This window comes from Opisthocomus hoazin, chromosome 7 (genome assembly GCF_030867145.1).
Source record: "Opisthocomus hoazin isolate bOpiHoa1 chromosome 7, bOpiHoa1.hap1, whole genome shotgun sequence".
NCBI classification, from domain to species: Eukaryota; Metazoa; Chordata; class Aves; order Opisthocomiformes; family Opisthocomidae; genus Opisthocomus; species Opisthocomus hoazin.
Window position 1 is genome coordinate 27571574 of NC_134420.1, and position 18127 is coordinate 27589700.

General features: G+C 43.5%; 1 protein-coding gene across 1 annotated transcript in view; it reads left to right on the top strand.

The window, feature by feature from the left end:
• The window catches only part of HSD17B12 (hydroxysteroid 17-beta dehydrogenase 12), a 97318-nt gene that overhangs the window by 26459 nt on the left and 52732 nt on the right, over positions 1-18127 (top strand). The window contains exon 2 of the mRNA XM_075427451.1: positions 13415-13461. Coding sequence (XP_075283566.1) covers positions 13415-13461 — 47 coding nt within the window. The remainder of the gene's footprint in view (positions 1-13414; positions 13462-18127) is intronic.

Here is an 18127-nt window from a genome sequence, read left to right on the forward strand (position 1 = left end):
CTTGGCTGCATTTGCTGGTGTTGGGGAAGAGTTGTTGCCTGTGGGAGGTGGCAACCAGGAGCAGCTTGCTGCGAGTTAGCTCACTGCCAGAGGGGCACCTGCCTAGGAGGGCGATGGGTGGCATGATGGTCTAGCTGTGTGCTTAGGTTTTACCCGAATGACAGGAGACGTAGCATCTCAAATGCTAAAAGAGGACTGAGAGAAACAAGTGAAAAAGGTGCAAATACTCTGTCAGCAATTGAAGGTCTGAGTCAACTCTGTCCTGATTAGTTTTGATTTATTTGCAATTTTTTAAACTTTTGAAGTCTTGGGAGCACTAGTACCCAAGAAGTGGGTAGGGGCAGGGCCAAACTTAAGTGTTACGATAAGTAATGGTAGCTATTCACAAATGTAAGGGCAATAAAATGATTAGGATGGTTGGTTACGGGTACCTTTTTGGGTTAGAACTGGAGATTAAGTGTGTTTAGACTGTATATAAACACATGTTAAGCCTTCTTTAAGGGAGAAAAATGGATTGGATTTCTATCTTATTTGATTATGACTCTCCTAAGGAGGATTCTCGGGTACAATTGTGCACCTTTTGTGTATGGGAGTATAATATACTGAGTACGTGATGTGACTTAACTAGTAACCTCCCTAAGTGTGAATAATTAAAAAGTAGCTTATCAAAGATACACTTTGTCAGTCATATTTCTGCTGCAGGAGATAATGTAACACTATGCCTTTCTCAGGGTTAGAGCTTGTTTTACCTTCTACACAGATAGGTAGCCGTCCTGGTTTGAAACATTCCTTCCTAAAAATGGAACTCTCATTTTTGCATATTAGGATTTGTAAACCCAGGGGAAGTGACCTTGTGGATAAAAAGTTCAATGGTAGGTGGTATTCCAGAAGAAATTAAGTAACATGTGTTTTTCAGGTTTTTGATCTGTTTTGACCATGATGAGTTTGAAACCATGTTGTAAATAAGGGGTTAAGGATTGGAGGCTAGACCTAAAATGGTTTACTGTTGTGAAGGATAATGATATCCAGGTTGGATAAATGTTACAGGAGAAGGCAGGTGAGGCAGAAATGTGCTAGTGACTGCATGAAGTGAGCACGGGCTTGGGGTGGCTAGTGTGAGCCAGAGCGAAAAGGCTCGTCCACGTGTGAGGCTGCTCCTGTGCGGCCTCACGTGTGCCTTCAGCAGGCAGGGGCGGCAGTGGCTGAGTTCATCCGTGCAGACCTAGGTGAGCTGGTGAGTCCAGTTCTGTCCAAAAAAATGCCGAGGAGCGCAGTGCAGGTGTGTGGTTCCAACACGGCCAGCCTGCTCCTCGCTGCGATATTGGCACCAGTTTGGCAGCAAGTAGGGTGAACCCAGCCTGGCTCCCGCCTGGGACCCTGTTGGCTGTCTGCTTTCCTTCCCAGGGGCTGTGCTGCAGGGAGGTTTGTCGCTTGGATGCAGTGCTAGGGGAGCGCGTGAGTCCAAGGCGTTCCTCAGCGCTCTAGGAGGCTGAAAGGCTCCTTAGGGAGGCACCCAGTGATTCTGTGGGACACAGCTTGGGTCTGGGTGGGCTTATCAGCTGCAAGCTGCCAGGCTGTCTTAGGTGAGTATATACCCCTGGGAGTATCTGTAGCTGTCTGTCTTCTCAGAGACCATCCACCTGTCTTTCCCAGAGCACGTTTCATCTTGGGCACAGTGATCCTTGCTGCAGACTTAGATGCTGCAAACGTTTATTGTCTTTGGCACAATGTAGGGTGCTGATGAGGGTGGTGAAAAAATGTCCAAGCAGTTCTGCAGCATGGGGTTCACTGGAGCTGGAAGTTGAGAAGAAAAATCCGTTTCTACAGCTTCAGTTTTCTTAGTCTTTCTGTGCTTCCCAGTTTGCCTATTTTTGGTGTATTGTTGACGCACTGAAATGCTATTCTAACTTGCATTTGAAATTAAGATTTTAATTCTGGAGATAGGGAAGAAGCATGATTTTTCTAATAGGTGGAATATATTTAGATAGTTTTGATATTTTAAATGTACTTCCTGTTGTAATTCATTTGCTATCTGCAAACCTGTAGTCCAAAGAGATTCTGATAGAGGCTCCCATCAAAGGGTTGCCTGATTGATCTTATAAATTTTGTTCTGTTAGATTTACCTATTTAATAAATATATAAAATAACTTGAAAATCTACAACTTCAATTTAAAGGACAGAGAAAGTTAAGCAAAGTGATCAGCATCATTGCTTACTGTGATCAGGAGATGGTAGAGAAAGCAACAAATCCCAAACTAGCAGATCAGTTTCGAAAAGAACGGGAGGAGATGATGTCCCATGTAGGATGTAGTTCAGCTGTGTAGCTTGCTGTTAGTCTGTATGAGATGCTGAAGGTTTACATGGATTAAAAAAAACCCTACTGTAAAAGGTCTTGATAGCTTTTTCTCCTGTGAATTTGTCCAAAATCACAATCTGTAGCCCACCAAATTGCAGAGCTGCTAGCTGGAGACAGGAAGACTATGCTGGAGAGGCATCATGATGTGCTTGACTGCTTCTGAAGTTCTCCCCTGACTGCCTGTTACTGACCACTGCCAGGGGTGACACCTTGGGTTAGCTGGATCTCTCTTCTGAGCTGGAAGATCTATTCTTGTGGTAAAACTTACACTTTGAGACACCTTGTCTACACCATGTTTTTTTCCCTTGCTTCCAATATAGGTAGTTAGATATGTGCAAATAGAGGGAATGGGTGAATGATAACAGGATGCTTTCGTTAAGTTACATGGAGTTTTTTTTTCTAATGACCTGATGCGTGGGGATGTGCCATGCCCATACTGAATGATGCCTTATGCTTTAACTGTACCCAAACATTCATTTGAAGACTTCTTCAAGACTTGGTGTTTTGTATCATTCTGAATAGTTCAGGTCTTAGCCACGGAGCTGTGAAGGGTCAACAAGTGTTCCAAAAGTGTAAAGAAAAGGTTGTGTTTAGCACAGCATGTGGGGTCTCTTGACACGTACAGCAAAAAATTATGCAATTTCATGCCCACAGTCTGATCTTAAAAAGATGCTACAAGGTGCTGTTGCTGCTTTTCATGCCCCAAGTATTTTTGGAGACTGATGTCCTGATTTTGTGTATGGAGGTGCTGAAGTAAGATGATCTGAGTTTCTGCCAGCACAATAAGGAGTTTCAGAAGGAAGCCTTTCCCAGTTCAGGTTCCCTCCATGAAACCAGAGTCTCTGTTCTCTTAGAACCACTGTGCATTTGTGTTTCGTGTCATTTGTGTCTCGCATCTCGAGCTGCGACTAGCCACTCTTTCACGAAGAGATGAGCAGAGACTCTCTGGAAGTCAAATTGTGTCTTTGAGACGAGGAGGGGGAAAAGGAGAACTTCTCTGATGCCATCTGACAACCTGAGGAAGCCTGGAAGCAAGCGATTAATAAAGTGTACCAAAAATAATGAACAAATTAGGCTTATTTGGTTTCGTGTTTTCCTTCTGATCCATTAAATTTATAGTAATGAACAGATCCTTGTTGCAGGCTTGTAGCTCTGTTTCCAGAGTTATGTCTGTCTTGTCCTGCGCTGCTGTCTTGGGTCTCAGAGCTCTTCCAGCAGGTCAGGATCCTTACCCTTGCTGTGCTCTTCAGAGTCAGAAACAAATTTTTTCTCCTTTGAGATATCCTGATTTGCAGTCTTAATTGTGATGAACTTACATTTTCTTCCCAATTTTAACCTAAGCTTTTCCTTTTCTGGTGGTTACACTACATTAGCTTATGAAGAGCAAACAAAACCCCTTTAAACTCATCTCCTAGAACAGGTAACTCTTAATCATCTTAGCAACCTGTTTTTTTTTTCCAGCAGTTCCCATTTAAATGACTTAATGTATTATTGCTTTCTATTACTATGGGAAGCACCTCATTGGATGCAATCAGGTTGTATAAGTTGTCTTTATAGCTGCATCAGAGTGGCAGTTTATAGTCCGTTTTATATTCAGCCACTGCACCCCAGGTACGTTTCTTCTGTTGCTTACAGTGGTCACCTCAAGTCTAGGCAAAATTAGTCTCAAGTGTGCATCTTGACATCTGGTACCACCATGTCACCACGTAATATCTGGTAATGTTACGTTTTTGTTACTCTGGTCTGTACAACCATCTGATTCTTCGTGGTGTGAGGCTGTGATCCTTTTCAGTAGCTAGGTTGTCTGTGAAGTTCATAAAGCATTCCCTTCTTTGCGTGGGGGTCACTAGTAAGTGAGGAATAGGATTGTGCTGAGATCGGTGCCTGAGGAGTGTAACTAGTAGTTTGTTTTTTTTAATCCTAATAAAGTTGGGGTTTTTTTGTTGTTTTTGTTGTGTTGTTTGTTTTGTTTTGTTTTTTTCTGAACCATTGTAGGTGCCTCCCCAGGTAGCTCCTGATGATACTCTAAGATTCTTGTTTGGTTCTACTCGCCTATGGTCAGCATGTAAAACTATTTGCTTTTGCCTTGTAGGTCTGGAGCGTTATTCTTGTCTAAACAGATCACATTTTTTAGAAGTTTGACACAGTTTGCCTCCATTTTATCTGAATCTCTACGTTTTTCTATGCTAGTGATTATTCTGACACCTTGCATAGCTTTGACTTGAAATGAATATGCTCGTAGCTTGCCAACATAGCTTGTTATCCTCTTCTGTTTGCAGGTGTTGTTTTTTTGTTGCCATGTCACTGACTTGAATTTATTTTTCTGCCTGTTACAGATGTATAGTGAGAGAGAGAAGAAATTTGAGATTATTTTTTTTTTAGTGAATTCTTACGTACGGCCTTAGAGCCTTCTTTCAGCTTTGCAGGCTCCAAACCCACAGGCCCTTCTATGGGCTGCTTAGTTCATTCTCAGAAAAGCATCTTATCTATGCGTGTTTCCAGTGGCAAACACACTGACAGCCTTCAGATGGTGCCAGTCCTGAGTTATCTGGTCTTCGAAATTTTGCTGTTGTATTCACCCTCTCCTAGAGGCAGGAAGAACCCGAAACTGTAATTTGAATGACCTCCGCGCACGTGCTTTCTTGGCCTGGTCACGCCTGCGGTGACAGTCAGCATCTGTCACATATTGCACGATGACGAACAAATGAGAGCTTGTTTTTGCCAAATACTAATACTATGCAGTAACTCTTACTGTAGTGTCTTACTGAGCACCAGGTAGCTATAGCTTTTGCGTATGTTTGAGTTGACTTGAGCAGATGATCAAAAGCCTTAAAAGCAGCAAAGTTCTTGAATTCAAAACAGGGTGGGGTGGGGCCTTCTAAGTACAAGAGACAGGACGACAAAGTTCCCGTTCTCCTTCCAGACTCCCACGTCCCTAACACAGCAGCCCGTGACTAACAGGAAAAGGAGCCCTCATGGCAAAGATCTGAGCGAGAGCCGGTAAAAGAAGGACCCCTGAAACTGGAAGAACTCACGTAGAGGCAGTTGGAACTGGTGTTGCTTGAACGTTGCCTGTGACTTCCATGAACTCTTCCATGCGGTTTTCTTGTTGGGATTTCTAGATTGCTTCTAGCTGTCGAGTCTAAATAAATCTTAAGAGTGAACTGCCCAAAACCCTTTCTTGCTGTGGTTCTGGATGAAATGGGAACTTGTCAGTGCTGTGATATTTATAGAATATTTTTCTACCCACAATCCTAGCTCCTAGACGCAAGCTGTTACCAAGTAAGTGTTTGGTTCTGGGAATTGAACCTTTTTCTGTAGCCTGTCTTTTCAAAGCCTGACCATTAGGTGTTAGCTCCTTTGTGCAGGAAAAACCCTTTGTATGAAAAAAATATACAGAATTTCTAGGATTTCAGCTCTGGTACAGATGATCTTTCTGATGAGGCTTCCCATTTCAGCAAGTTAAATTGAGAATAGAAGTGAAGTTTGTCTTATTTTTGCATGGAGTTTTCTGGTTTTATTTAATAAAAATGCAGTGAGTTACTGCTGTCTTATTAACTTGCAGCCAGCATGCTTATCTTCTTTGTTCTTTGTTAAATATGAGCTGGCATGTGTTAGACTGCGTTAGCGTTCACTCTTTGGGACTTCAGTGGTTTCTAAATCTGGCATTGCTAAGCCGGTGCCTTGTTTGCTTGAATCAATTGGGGCTGCTATTTTTAGCAACAAAGGGGAATTGAAATAGCAATTTTCTTTCCATGTAATAGATCCCCAAGAGGAATACTGATGCAAGCTCTCTGTCATCCCATATTCTCCCCCTCCCCAAAAGCACTCAGACGAAAGGCAGCTGTCATGGTTTGCGGCGGTATTAATCTTTAATCAATCGAGTGTTTTCTGCATTCAGGTGTTCAGGGAAAAAAAAGGTCAGGATGAGGATCTGCCTAGAATAACTAAGCACTCGTGCATGGTCTGTGCAGTCAGAATTTGTGGGCAATGGCAGGGATAGACAGAGCAGCTAAAAATAGTGTTTGCTTCCAGTGATTCTCCAGTCTATTTTTGATGCTTGATTTTGATAAGGTTGATTGGGCTCTTACTAAAAATAGCCGTTCCTAGCAAGCTGAGGACAAAATGTAGAATATTTTTAACTAGCTCAGACTAAAGTACTTTTGTTGGCTGGAGATAATCTAGAAGCTTGGTATTGGTCAAAAGCCAGCGATTTATATAAATCTGTAATAAATGAAGCACTGCTTTATGCCAAGCAGGGATAGTCTTTTCTCCCCTTGCCAGCTTTTGTTTTCCCCAGGAGCTGTCATATTCTTAATATAGCCTCCGTGTTTCGTAGCAGAAGAATCTCGAGTCTTAAGTTATTTATGTGTTGTACTTTAAACCTATGATAAGGTTAGCTGTGCTATGAAGTTTCTCTCATCTGTATTGCTTTAACAAGACACACTAGGTTCCTAGTTTATTCTTTGTGTTGATGTCTGCTACAGCTGGGTGCTGTGCCGTGCCAGACCCTCCCTCGCATCCGGATTCAGTCTTGCAGGACAGGGAGGGCTCTCCTGTGCGGATGGAGGATGGAGCTGAGAGACTAGCTCTGCAGTAGCCATTTTGACAACAAATTTGAATACCTCTCAGGGGATCAGAAATGTAGCTGAGCTGCCCTCCTTGAGTCCGCTAGCTTGATTTTTTGGCAGGAAGAGTATAGGTATTCCCAATTGCTGGACCCACATCTTTCTAGGGGGAATAACGTTGTTAGTGGCTTGAGTTCTCCTTCCTAGGTAATGACGTGCATGAGTGCATCTGCAGTACTTTAAAAGGTTGCCTAAAAAGTCATGCTTTTTTAATGAAAACAGGAAAATGGCTGAATTGAAATGAATTTGTGTTTTGAAGAGATTAGTAGAGAACATGCATAATAGTTGTTAGCTTCATTGTGCAGGTAGTCAAAGCAGTGCAAGAGTATGCCTGGTGCTGTTTGCTAGCAGCAACATGGGTAAAAGTATCCTGTGCTTTATTCCATTACGAATTGCAAAAGCTTATTTTGCCATGGAAAACGTGTGTTTGTATCTGAAGGCAAGCTTGATCTCTTTAAGCTTTGTCTTCACTGTAGTCTAACCTTGAATTGAGGAGTCACGAATCTATAATCTTGTTTCAGCGTGATTGCTCTGCAGAACTGCAGTAGAGTTTTCTGTGCTTGCTGTTGCTCCCTCTCCCTGTGTCAACGCCGGTCCTTGCTCCCATCATGAGATGAGATGATTTCTACGTGCCTGCCTTGTGCTTTACTGCACCATTCTTTGCTTTTGTTTTACGATGTCCTGGCTGCATAAGAAGCAGATTAAAAGGTTCTTTCTGGGCCTTGAATATTCACTTCATTCACAAAACAAACTGCCTGGGTCTGTTGGGTGCCGCTTTTGCCTGGCTGTAGAACGGTAGTCCCCTGTTTAACAGCAGGTAGTGTTTATCTAGTATACCTCTTAGGAGGCGGTGGATGTTTTCTAGGTGACCTCTTATTTGGGAAGGCAGCGGCTGTCACTCCATACAAGCAGAAAGAACACGTGAGCTCCCTGCACCGCCGGTGGGGACCTTATCCCATGCATGTTTAGCCATGGGCTGTGGGATTTCTGAAGCATGCAGGTGCTATTGGAAGCATTTGGATATTCACCCCTCTGTAAGCCTTCTGGAGAAGAGTCTACATTTTTAGCCCCTGAAGTCATGTACCACTGGGCATATTAATCTTCTAGACTAAGCTGGCTGGTTGCACAGTGTGTTTCTTAGGCTTGGTCTATGGCTTTTTTAATAACAGGAAAGCTGTTCCCTTTTAGTGCAAGATCATGTATCCCACTGGCTGCTGAGTTCGTTCAGCTTTGCCCTGTGTTTGTCAAGGGTTGCCTTGACTTTGGTGCTGGACAGGAAATTGTGTCAATGCTTATGAACTGCGTCATAGCTGTTGTGTGTGTGACCAAAGCTGTGAAACACAGCATGTGAAACGTAGGAGGTGAAGTGGCTGGGTGGTATTAAGGTTTAGAGAATTAGTGAGTTGCGCCTATCGTTAACTAGTCCAGGAATAGAGGCTGTGGTGGATTCCTGTGTAGCTGTATCTTAAATTGAACAGATCATTGTAGGAGGTCAAAGATGTATAAGTAAACTCAAAAGAGGAGTTGAAAAGGGTTTCTTTGTTTGTTTTTTCCCTCCCTCCTCAGACCATATAGGAAGCAAAATTCTAGCAGTCTTTAGGGTAAAGATGCTATACTGTCCTTAGGTGGAGATTTTGGTGATTATGGAGCTGATTGCATGATGTGTTAAGGATAATAGTATAGTTAAAAATTTAACTGCTGATCTGAGTTCTTGTGCAGATGACTTGTGTATATATGCAGTGGCAGTTGAAATATCTACAGCCTACGTACGACATAACTTTGTCCAGTGGTGTGCGCAGATGATGCCCAGTACTGCTTTCTTTGCTTGGAGACCTTGATACCACATTGGAAGTTTCTCTTTGCACACTTGCACTTGAGTAAGGCTGTATCCAAAGCATTGGTGTGTTTAAAGTCACTTACACTTAAGTGGTGTACACCAGTGGCTAGCGTGAATGGTGATGTGTGTTACCAGCTTTCCCGCTTCTTGCCTAACGTTTTGAACAGTGTAGGGTCAGTTGGAATACAAGACTGTTCATGCACAACTGAAAGGAAAGCTGGGATACCTCTGTAACCTGTTAGTGATTATGCCAGTCTTACCCAGTCAAGCAAGTGTCATTGCACAGAAGACGAAGATGTTCCTTTGGTGTGCGGGACTCACTAGGGCTAGGCTGGGTGGACACTGTGACTCGGAACTGGAGTCGTTGGGCAGGTTTTTCAGAACTGAGAAAGGAAGTTGTCTTGCACGTGTCAGCTCGGTATTTATACATATGCTAGTTTCAAAAAGCATGTCTTGAGATGGGAATCTGTTCTGGCTGCTGTCTAATTATTGTGTGAAATATCTTGTGTCCAGACCTGTTGAACTCTCCAAGTAGTGGTAACTGCCTGGCGTAGAACATCTCTAGCCCAATGGGAGTGCATGTATTGATTTATTAAGAGTGAGCTGTTTTCAGAATATGTCATGTTACTGGATACCTTTCCTTATTTTTCTTCCCCTTTTCCTCTACAGCTCTGAAAGTCAGGGGAAGAGGGACGTTGACTGCTTTGCCTGAAATGAGGCAGTGCTTCAATACAAGCTTCCATTCAGGCAAACTTTTTTATTTGGTGGGCTCATATACGAGTTGCCTGGGCACTCTTCTTGCTTCTCTTCTGGAGACGGCAGATGGCTGAAGTGGGAAGCTACTACAGTTAGTCTGACTACTGAGTAAATGTCTATAATCACACTTATGAGCTAGTGCAACTTTCTTGTACAGACAATAACTTATTCCTTCCATACTTGCTTTGCCTTCTTTAAGCTCTGCCAACTGCAGGAAGTTTGTAACTTTTGCTAGAAGGCAATCTGTAGAAGAGACAGAATTTAAAAGCTTAATCCACACTTGGAGTTAAACTAGTTTCAGCACATCAAGTGCAGAGTGGAAATTTAGTTAAACTGGCACAGCTTTGGAGTGGTTAAAACTACAACACTTGGCTCTGGAATGGAAACATAATCAGCATGGAACTCAAAAATGCCTTGCTAATGCGCAGGTCTTACTAAAGCCTTTTTTTTTTTTTTTTAATTGCTCTCCCCTTTGCCATATCACTTTAGGTAATCCAAAATGGTGGAAGCTGGAGGAGGTGAATCTTGGCATTTGTGACGTTGGTTCAGTCAGTTGCCTTTACCGCACCTATTTTCCTTGCTTTTTCAACATAGGGTCTGAATATTGCTCTCTGCTCTGGCGGTTGTGTCTGTCTGGGCAGCTTTTCAGACACACCAAACTTCTCACTAGGATCCTGTAAAATGGGCAATAGCCACAGCTCCCTGACTGAACTGGGTGCTACTGGTCAGCAGCAGGACAGGTCTGTGTTAGTGTTTGCCATCGCGGTCCTCTGGTTCCAGCCTCGGTGGCCCCTGCGTGAGTGCAGCCATTGATGGGAAATCCATTTGCTTAGAATGGGTGAGAGCTGAGCCAGGCAGTTTCTCTTGAAGTGGCTTAGGAAGAGAAGTGTGGCCTTGAAAGTTGGTGAGGTTTAGGCTATATATTGGAAAGCAGTCCTTGTCATGTCTTTGTTCTTCAAGATGGTGTGGGAGCACAGAGCAGGAGACAAAATTGTCCTTCTCAAAGTGGAGCCACTAATAAAATGATGGTATTAGTGCCTTCGTGTGAGAAGAGGATTTCCCCTGTTGTTGAGAAAATTAGCTGCGTACTTTATTGTGCTGCCTATGTCTTTACCTGCAGCAGAAGCAAAACAGTAATGTGTATCAGCTAGGTGCCTGTTTATGTAGGTGATGGCTCAAGCACTTTTTTTTTCCTGATGGGATTTTGTAATGCTTTTCATCATTTATCTGTATTAGATTTGTTTAAATTTCTCAAGTTCTGTTCCACAAGGTACTTGAACCTCTGGACTACAGGTTATTTTAATTTGAAGTAGAGCCTAAAAAGGGAGGAAACGTTCTGTTACTTGTACTTCAGTTGGAAATCCCTGATCTTCAGCTTCTTAAGTCTTGTGCTCCAGCCAATTCTATTACAATTTACCTAAGCAATGGATTCAATAAATGAGGTAAATATCCTTGACTGAAATTGTACTTGCACTTTACTAAGCCTTTAAAGTGCTACAGATGCTTTTTTGGAGTCCTGCCTTACGGAGCATGCACTCTCAGCTGTCGTTGCTAGAAGCTGAACAACTTGCAGTGTCAGAAAACAGCATTTTAAAATGCTGAGCTTGTTATCTGGGAATAAAACCATTAAGTCCATGAATTTTCCATTGGAAGGAGGAGAAACGATCTGTAAGTGTTATAGTGAATGGCTATTCTTTAGGTACATCACGAAGTATAATGAAAGAAAAAACCTCTTTCACCAGGTCACTGCAGTTGAATGTTTTCCAGGTTGGGTCAACTTAGAACATGTCCGACTACTGTTGTAAGCCTAACGGGGAGTGGTACCGGTGTAGGTTTTCACTGTGCTCTTGTTTGTTTCATTGTTTTGCTTATGCAATAATGAATTGTGTGATAATGCATAATGTGAAACCCAAGATGAGCAAGGCTGAAACTGAAGCTTGTTAGTCCTTGAACTAAAGGTGTGGTGCCGTCCCCCAAGACTGTAATGCTGTCTGGCTAAATGGGTCACGATGTTGATACAGGTTCAGCTGCAGGCAAGTAGATTCCTGAGAATGTATTCGTGATTTCTTCCCCAAGGTCTGCTTTTTTAGTCATTTGGACTCTTGCTTGGCCTTTCTATATGTGGATTTGTTTCTGTAACAAAACTGTTACTCATACTTCCCTAATTGTGGCTGGGTAGGAAGTGGCAAAATGATGCGACACAGACACTTGGCTTTCCCAATAAAATTCACTGGGGCTGAAGGTGCAGCAGCTGGAACTCTGTTTACTACCTGGAGCATCCTGTATGTGCAGTATGTGTTAGTATGCTAACGGTACGGCCCTGCGTACCGTTATTACACTGGAGCTATGGCATCTTGGAAATAAACCTTGAAACCAGGGAAGGGGTAAATGTGTGTGTAGGTACCGTCATCTGTAAATCTAGCTAGAGTGAGGGGCATGGCTGCATCTTTCATTCTTAGCCTGTTACTGCACTGTTGGCTGGCCATTCAGGCTCAAATAGGACCTTCGCTGGCAGCTCCATCACTTGTTGTTACATCCACTTATTTATAGCTAGCAGGCACAGAAATTGAAATGGTTACAGCATTTCCTAGCTGTTATTACTCAAACAGAAATATTCTGGCTGCCGTTTGCATGCCAGCTGTTACGGGTGATCTGCAAGCGGTGACTAATCAAATCGTCTGCAAACACATCTCCTTCTGGTGCCCTGAAGGGAAGTTATTGCTGAATCCCAGTGCCGGACAACACCTGTGTCTGCTGTGAGCTTCACTCAGGTAGAGGTTGGTTGACCTGAGAGTTGTGCCAACACTCTCAGTTCAGTTTTCTGAAACATTAAACAAGCCCTTTTATGTGGGATAAGCAGTGGAAGCACAAACCAAGCTGTTCTGATCTGACACGAGGACAAACGGAAAAATACAGTATATTCTGTAGCCACTTGGAGAGTGAGAGCAGAGACGGATGAATGAGTGGAGAGCTAAATGAGTAGGATGTTGAGGTGTAGGCGTTGAGTTTGAGAAGGAAGAGCTGAGAGATAAAGGACATGGCGCTGAATGTGCTTGCTTAAAAAGTAGTTGGAGAAGCAGATTGTGCATGGAGGAATTGCTATTTAGTGAGCAAACTGAGATGATCAGCTACTGGTGTGGTGAGAGCCCTGGAATAATCAGTCAAACTAATGGCGTGTTGAGTCACTCGGAGCTTCTCAGCATGTGGAAAAGAATCCTGGAAAGACTTGCAGCTTGACACAGATCCCAGTCACCCACGGGTGAAGAAGTTTAAGCTCTAGCAGCCCAGCTTGCAACTGATGGCTGCATTGGTCACTCACGCTTGCTGCTGGTAAGCACAATGGTCACGGGGATCTGAAATCTACTGAAGAGTCACTAACACAGACCTGTTGCCCATGTCCTAAAATGTTTGTTTTATTGGGTGCTTACAGGCTTTAAGATACTTTTTATTTTAATATATATGTAAAACTAAGTTGAGAGCTGGTTTAGTAGTCATAACTGAGCTTTTTTAGTTGGATGTCATAGAAATCTCTCTTAGTCTGCAAAGCTTCTGAAGAAGTGTAGTGGGCCAGAGGACTGGCAGGAGAAGGGGTGCTGAACATGTAGTTCTTAAAAGAAATGTTGGGCTTATAACCCCTTCTCTTCCTCTCCTTTCTTACATATGAGAAGACTTTAGTGCAAGCTCCCAAAGAGATTTAATAAGCTGTACACCTATTCCAGAAACTTTGATGTGTCTCTTGGCTGGAATGAGTACTTCAATGGCCTGCTGTTGAACACTCATGGCAGTTATTTCTGTGAAGCAACTAAAGTATGTCTTTTTCTATTTTTTTTTTTCCAGTGGTCACAGGAGCTACTGATGGGATTGGAAAAGCCTATGCAGAAGAGGTAAGATTTCTTATCACTTGGAAGTGTATCTTGATCCTTGGCAAGATGTCATGCTGTCTCAATTCTGTCAAACAGCAGGTCATATCTCCTCACCTTGTCTTAACATAGGTATCTGTGGAGAAGGAGGTCTTTTGCCTTGCCTCCCTCAGGTGACCAGCCAAATGTCGTATCCCCTTTTGTTTCCTTTATTTGTGAATTCTATTTTCAGCCCTTACCTTGTCCTTCAGTTTTTGTTTTTAACTTTTTTAGTTTTTACAATTATTCTAACTTTCTCAACCCTTGGTATTTCCCGTTGGTATTTCCAGGCACTGACTAAATGGCATTTCTAGCTGCCTGCAGTGTGTTCCAGTTATTCCCTATAGTTTGTGAAGTCTCTGAAGCTGGGTTTTACCTCTATCTCTTACTGTACTTTTGCTCTTGGTGGATATGTGGACTGCAAATATGGTACTGGAATGTATTGTTTAAGACAGAAAGTTCCTGTTAGTATGGGGCAATTTAGCCTAGAAGCCTAGAGAACATCATGACAAATAGTGCTGACTACAACAATTTACAGCAAAAATAACTTTCAACTCCAGCATCAGTACCAAAGTGAGCCTGTCTGTACTCATTTCGGTGTTCTTTGACATAGCAGCATGACTTTTGTGTGAGGAGATCAGCAGTGAAAGATTCCCTTTTTCTGGAATTTTTTATTTTGCAGAGCCCACAGGGAAAGTCGTGTTCTTCTTTATGGGTAGTCCTCACCTTTCAGATTTCTCTTCCATCCCTGTGTGCCCTGTCACCTGCAGCCCTAGCCCCCAGATTCCCTTCTGATTTGCAAAAGGTAGTGCCTAGTCCTACTGTGTCAAGACAGGGGGAGTTGGCTGCAGAGGGAATTAAGCCTCATGCCAGTAGTGCCTGATTCTGGCATAGAGCTGATATCTTGTACATGCCAAATATCCCAGTGAAATTTTTATTATTGTTATGTATTTATTTAGAATAAAACACATATCCACCCTTAGACAGTTTACATGGGTGAAGAATACTTGATGACGTCAAGGGTGAATGCAGGGTGAAATGTGGAATACCTGAAAAGGCTTCTCAGTCTTTCAATTAACTCTAGAGATGTCTTCATAAGACTGCCAGTGGAGGCTTGACTTTCTACTAGAAATTCCCATCATGTTACTATAAGTTCTACTGGCATGCAGCTGCATACAGCTGCCTGGGCACTGATGGCTATGATTATAATCATTCAGATTACTTCCTTTGCCTTGGAGGAGTTTGTAAGAAATGTAAAGGTGTGTTGAGAAACGCCTCTTCGGAAGTTTGACGTGGTCACCAGTAAGTGATGGAAGAATGTTTGTGGATTCTCTGGTTATACTCTGCTCTGTTGGTTACTTTCCTTCTTTTCGAAGCAAAGAACTGTTTTTACGCTTTTCATGCTTGCAGTATTAAGATCTTTATTCCTTGCTCAGCACTGATGTCCTTTTCATCACTAGACCACCCCTTCACAAAAGGTAGTGCTGTAGTAAATGCAAGTTTTGTTCTCTGCTTGGGTAATGCTCACCCAGTCTCTGATTCCAAAGCAGCTCACTTTCTTTTTATCCTTTTTTTTTTTTTTTAAAGGATATGGTCGGGAGTTGCTATTTGTTGCCCCTTTTTTGCAGCCTGCTGTTTGCAAAACAGGAGTTAATCTCAGGTGTATTTGTATGCTAATGATAAACTAGAGGTTGTGATCCCATTGTGTACTCTGCAATACTCTGCTATGCATGTCTGCTTAGTATTGCTTGTTGTAGATCCTCTTGCTATACCTACTCTGACAAGAGCTTTAACTCTGCTTCGGTGGGCTGTCAATGACATTCCTTTCCATCTTGCAGAGGAAGGGCTTTAACAGCAGCTGTGTTTTGCTGCCAAAGTGGAAAAAGTGGTAGTTAATAACATGGGATTTAAGTAAAGTAGACACCTATGTCCACCAACTGCATTAGAATGGTAGTTCTCGTTTGCATCAATCCTTAGGCTACAAGAGCATCTTCCCAATGTTTTCTGTTCTAGGTGGGTTTTTGTGATTAGTTTTTAGGGTCTTCTTATTCAGCCTTTTCACAGAATCACAGAATGGTAGGGGTTGGAAGGGACCTCTGTGGGTCATCTAGTCCAACCCTCCTGCCAAAGCAGGGTCACCTACAGCAGGCTGCACAGGACCTTGTCCAGGCGGGTCTTGAACATCTCCAGAGAAGGAGACTCCACAACCTCCCTGGGCAGCCTGTTCCAGTGCTCCGTCACCCTCAGAGGAAAGAAGTTCTTCCTCATGTTCAGACGGAACTTCCTGTGCCTCAGTTTGTGCCCATTGCCCCTTATCCTGTCTCTGGGCACTACTGAAAAGAGCTTGGCCCCATCCTCCTGACACTCACCCTTCAGATATTTATAAGCATTTATTTGGTCCCCTCACAGCCTTCTCTTCTTCAGACTGAACAAGCCCAGCTCCCTCAGCCTCTCCTCGTAGGGGAGATGCTTCAGTACCCTCACCATCCTTGTAGCCCTCCGCTGGACTCTCTCCAGTAGCTCTTCATCTTTCTTGAAGTGGGGAGCCCAGAACTGGACAGAGTACTGCAGATGAGGCCTCACTACGGCAGTGTAGAGGGGAAGGAGAACCTCCCTCGTCCTGCTGGCCACACTCTTCTTGATGCACCCCAGGATCCCATTGGCCTTCTTGGCAGCCAGGGCACACTGCTGGCTCATGTTTAACCTGTCGTCCACCAGGACACCCAGGTCCCTCTCCACAGAGCTGCTCTCCAGCAGATCCACCCTAAGCCTGTACTGATGCATGGGGTTGTTCCTCCCCAGGTGCAGGACCCTGCATTTGCCTTTGTTGAACCTCATCAGGTTCCTCTCTGCCCAACTTTCCAGCCTGTCCAGGTCACGCTGAATGGCAGCACAGCCTTCCGGTGTATCTACCACAGCTCCCAGTTTGGTGTCATCAGCAAACTTGCTGAGGGTACATTCCAACTCTTCATCCAGGTCGTTGATGAAGAAGTTAAACAAGACTGGGCCCAGTACTGACCCCTGGGGGACACCACTTGTTACCAGCCTGCAACTAGACTCAGAGCCACTGATGACAACCCTCTGAGCTCTGCCATTCAGCCAGTTCTCAATCCACTTCACCGACCACTCATCCAGCCCACACTTCCTGAGCTTCCCTAGGAGGATATCATGGGAGACTGTGTCGAAAGCCTTGCTGAAGTCAAGGTAGACAACATCCACGGCTCTCCCTTCGTCTACCCAGCCAGTCATGTCATCGTAGAAAGCTATTAGATTGGTCAGGCATGATTTCCCCTTGGTGAATCCATGCTGACTACTCCTGATAACCTTCATGACCCTGATGACACTGACCAAAGATCCAAGTATAATAGCAGGTTATCTACAAAGCAACTGGGTCTTCCTTGTTCCTTAAGTAGAAACATAATTAGTTACTGGGATATCAGAGGATCATTATTGCTCTTTGGACTATTGCAGTTCCTTTCAACTCATCGGTGAACTCAGAGTGCTCAGCAGAAACCAGAGATCTGGTTTCATCAAACTCAAACTGAACTTTCTGCCGAGCACTGTATTTTTTCCAAGTTTGATTACTGAAGTGATACTCGTTCCTACTTATAGGGTCTTCCCTTGGCCGTTGTATGTGCTCTGTACTCGGAGAATTCCTCTTGTAAATGAGTTTCCATTTCCAGATTTCGGATGTGCTTCTCAGAGTGTGTCCCTTTAGTGTCTACATAGCAGCAGTTTCTCTCAGGCTCACTCTTGTGGTGGAAGTTTTCTAAACGTGTTGAGGTTCCACTAGCTGTGTGTGTTGTCATGGCTTCCCCAGCTTTGGAGACAAATACAGCTGGATACTTTTCCATAAAGCTCAGGTACCTACTTCAGCAATCTGGGAGCCCAGAGGTTATCGGTTATGACTACTGAAAGAAAGCAAACTGCGCATCAGTGATTTGGAGCTTGTACCCATGAGGAACATCTCTGGGCCTTTTTTTGGCCGAAGGGACCACAGCTATTTCAGACTCTGAGTAGATTACTGTCAGGTTGTCCTTGGTGTCACAGTCTGAGGTACTTTTAGGCAAAGTGTTTGCCTTCGCTGCCTTGATCCTGTGGAATGAGAGAATGCTATGTTATTCCCCCCATCCCCCCGCTCTTCGAGCCTACTGCTTGGCTTTGAGATGTTTATTCCAGTGAGCCAGGTGCTTATCTGGAGATGGAAGTGTTCATCCCTTTTAGACAGTTGTCCTCATAATACTAAATCATTTCCTTGAGCAGAAGGCTAAGTTACCTGTCAGCCTGAACTTGGTGGCAGTATGCTAGCAGTTCCTAGTGTGAGTGTCTTTGGTTTCATCACACCTCACTCTAAGCTCAAGAGAGAGCTAATACGAGATTTCTCCTGCTTAGAGATCACAAGTCGGAGTGAAGTACGGAGTCCACTGGTGAACTTTGTCATGCTTCTTTATGAATGAAGCTTTCTTGGTTTGCCTACTTCAGCTAGAAAGGTAGATGAGATTAAATCACTTTAGGTTGTCACTGTACCACGCTGTGGTGTGGTTTTTGTGGTTGTTTTTGTTTTTTTTTTAAGATTTCCTTGAAGACCCCCTTCTCATCTGCTTCCTAAGTCAGTGAAGGAGTTTTATAGGAGCAGTGAGAACTTACCTGT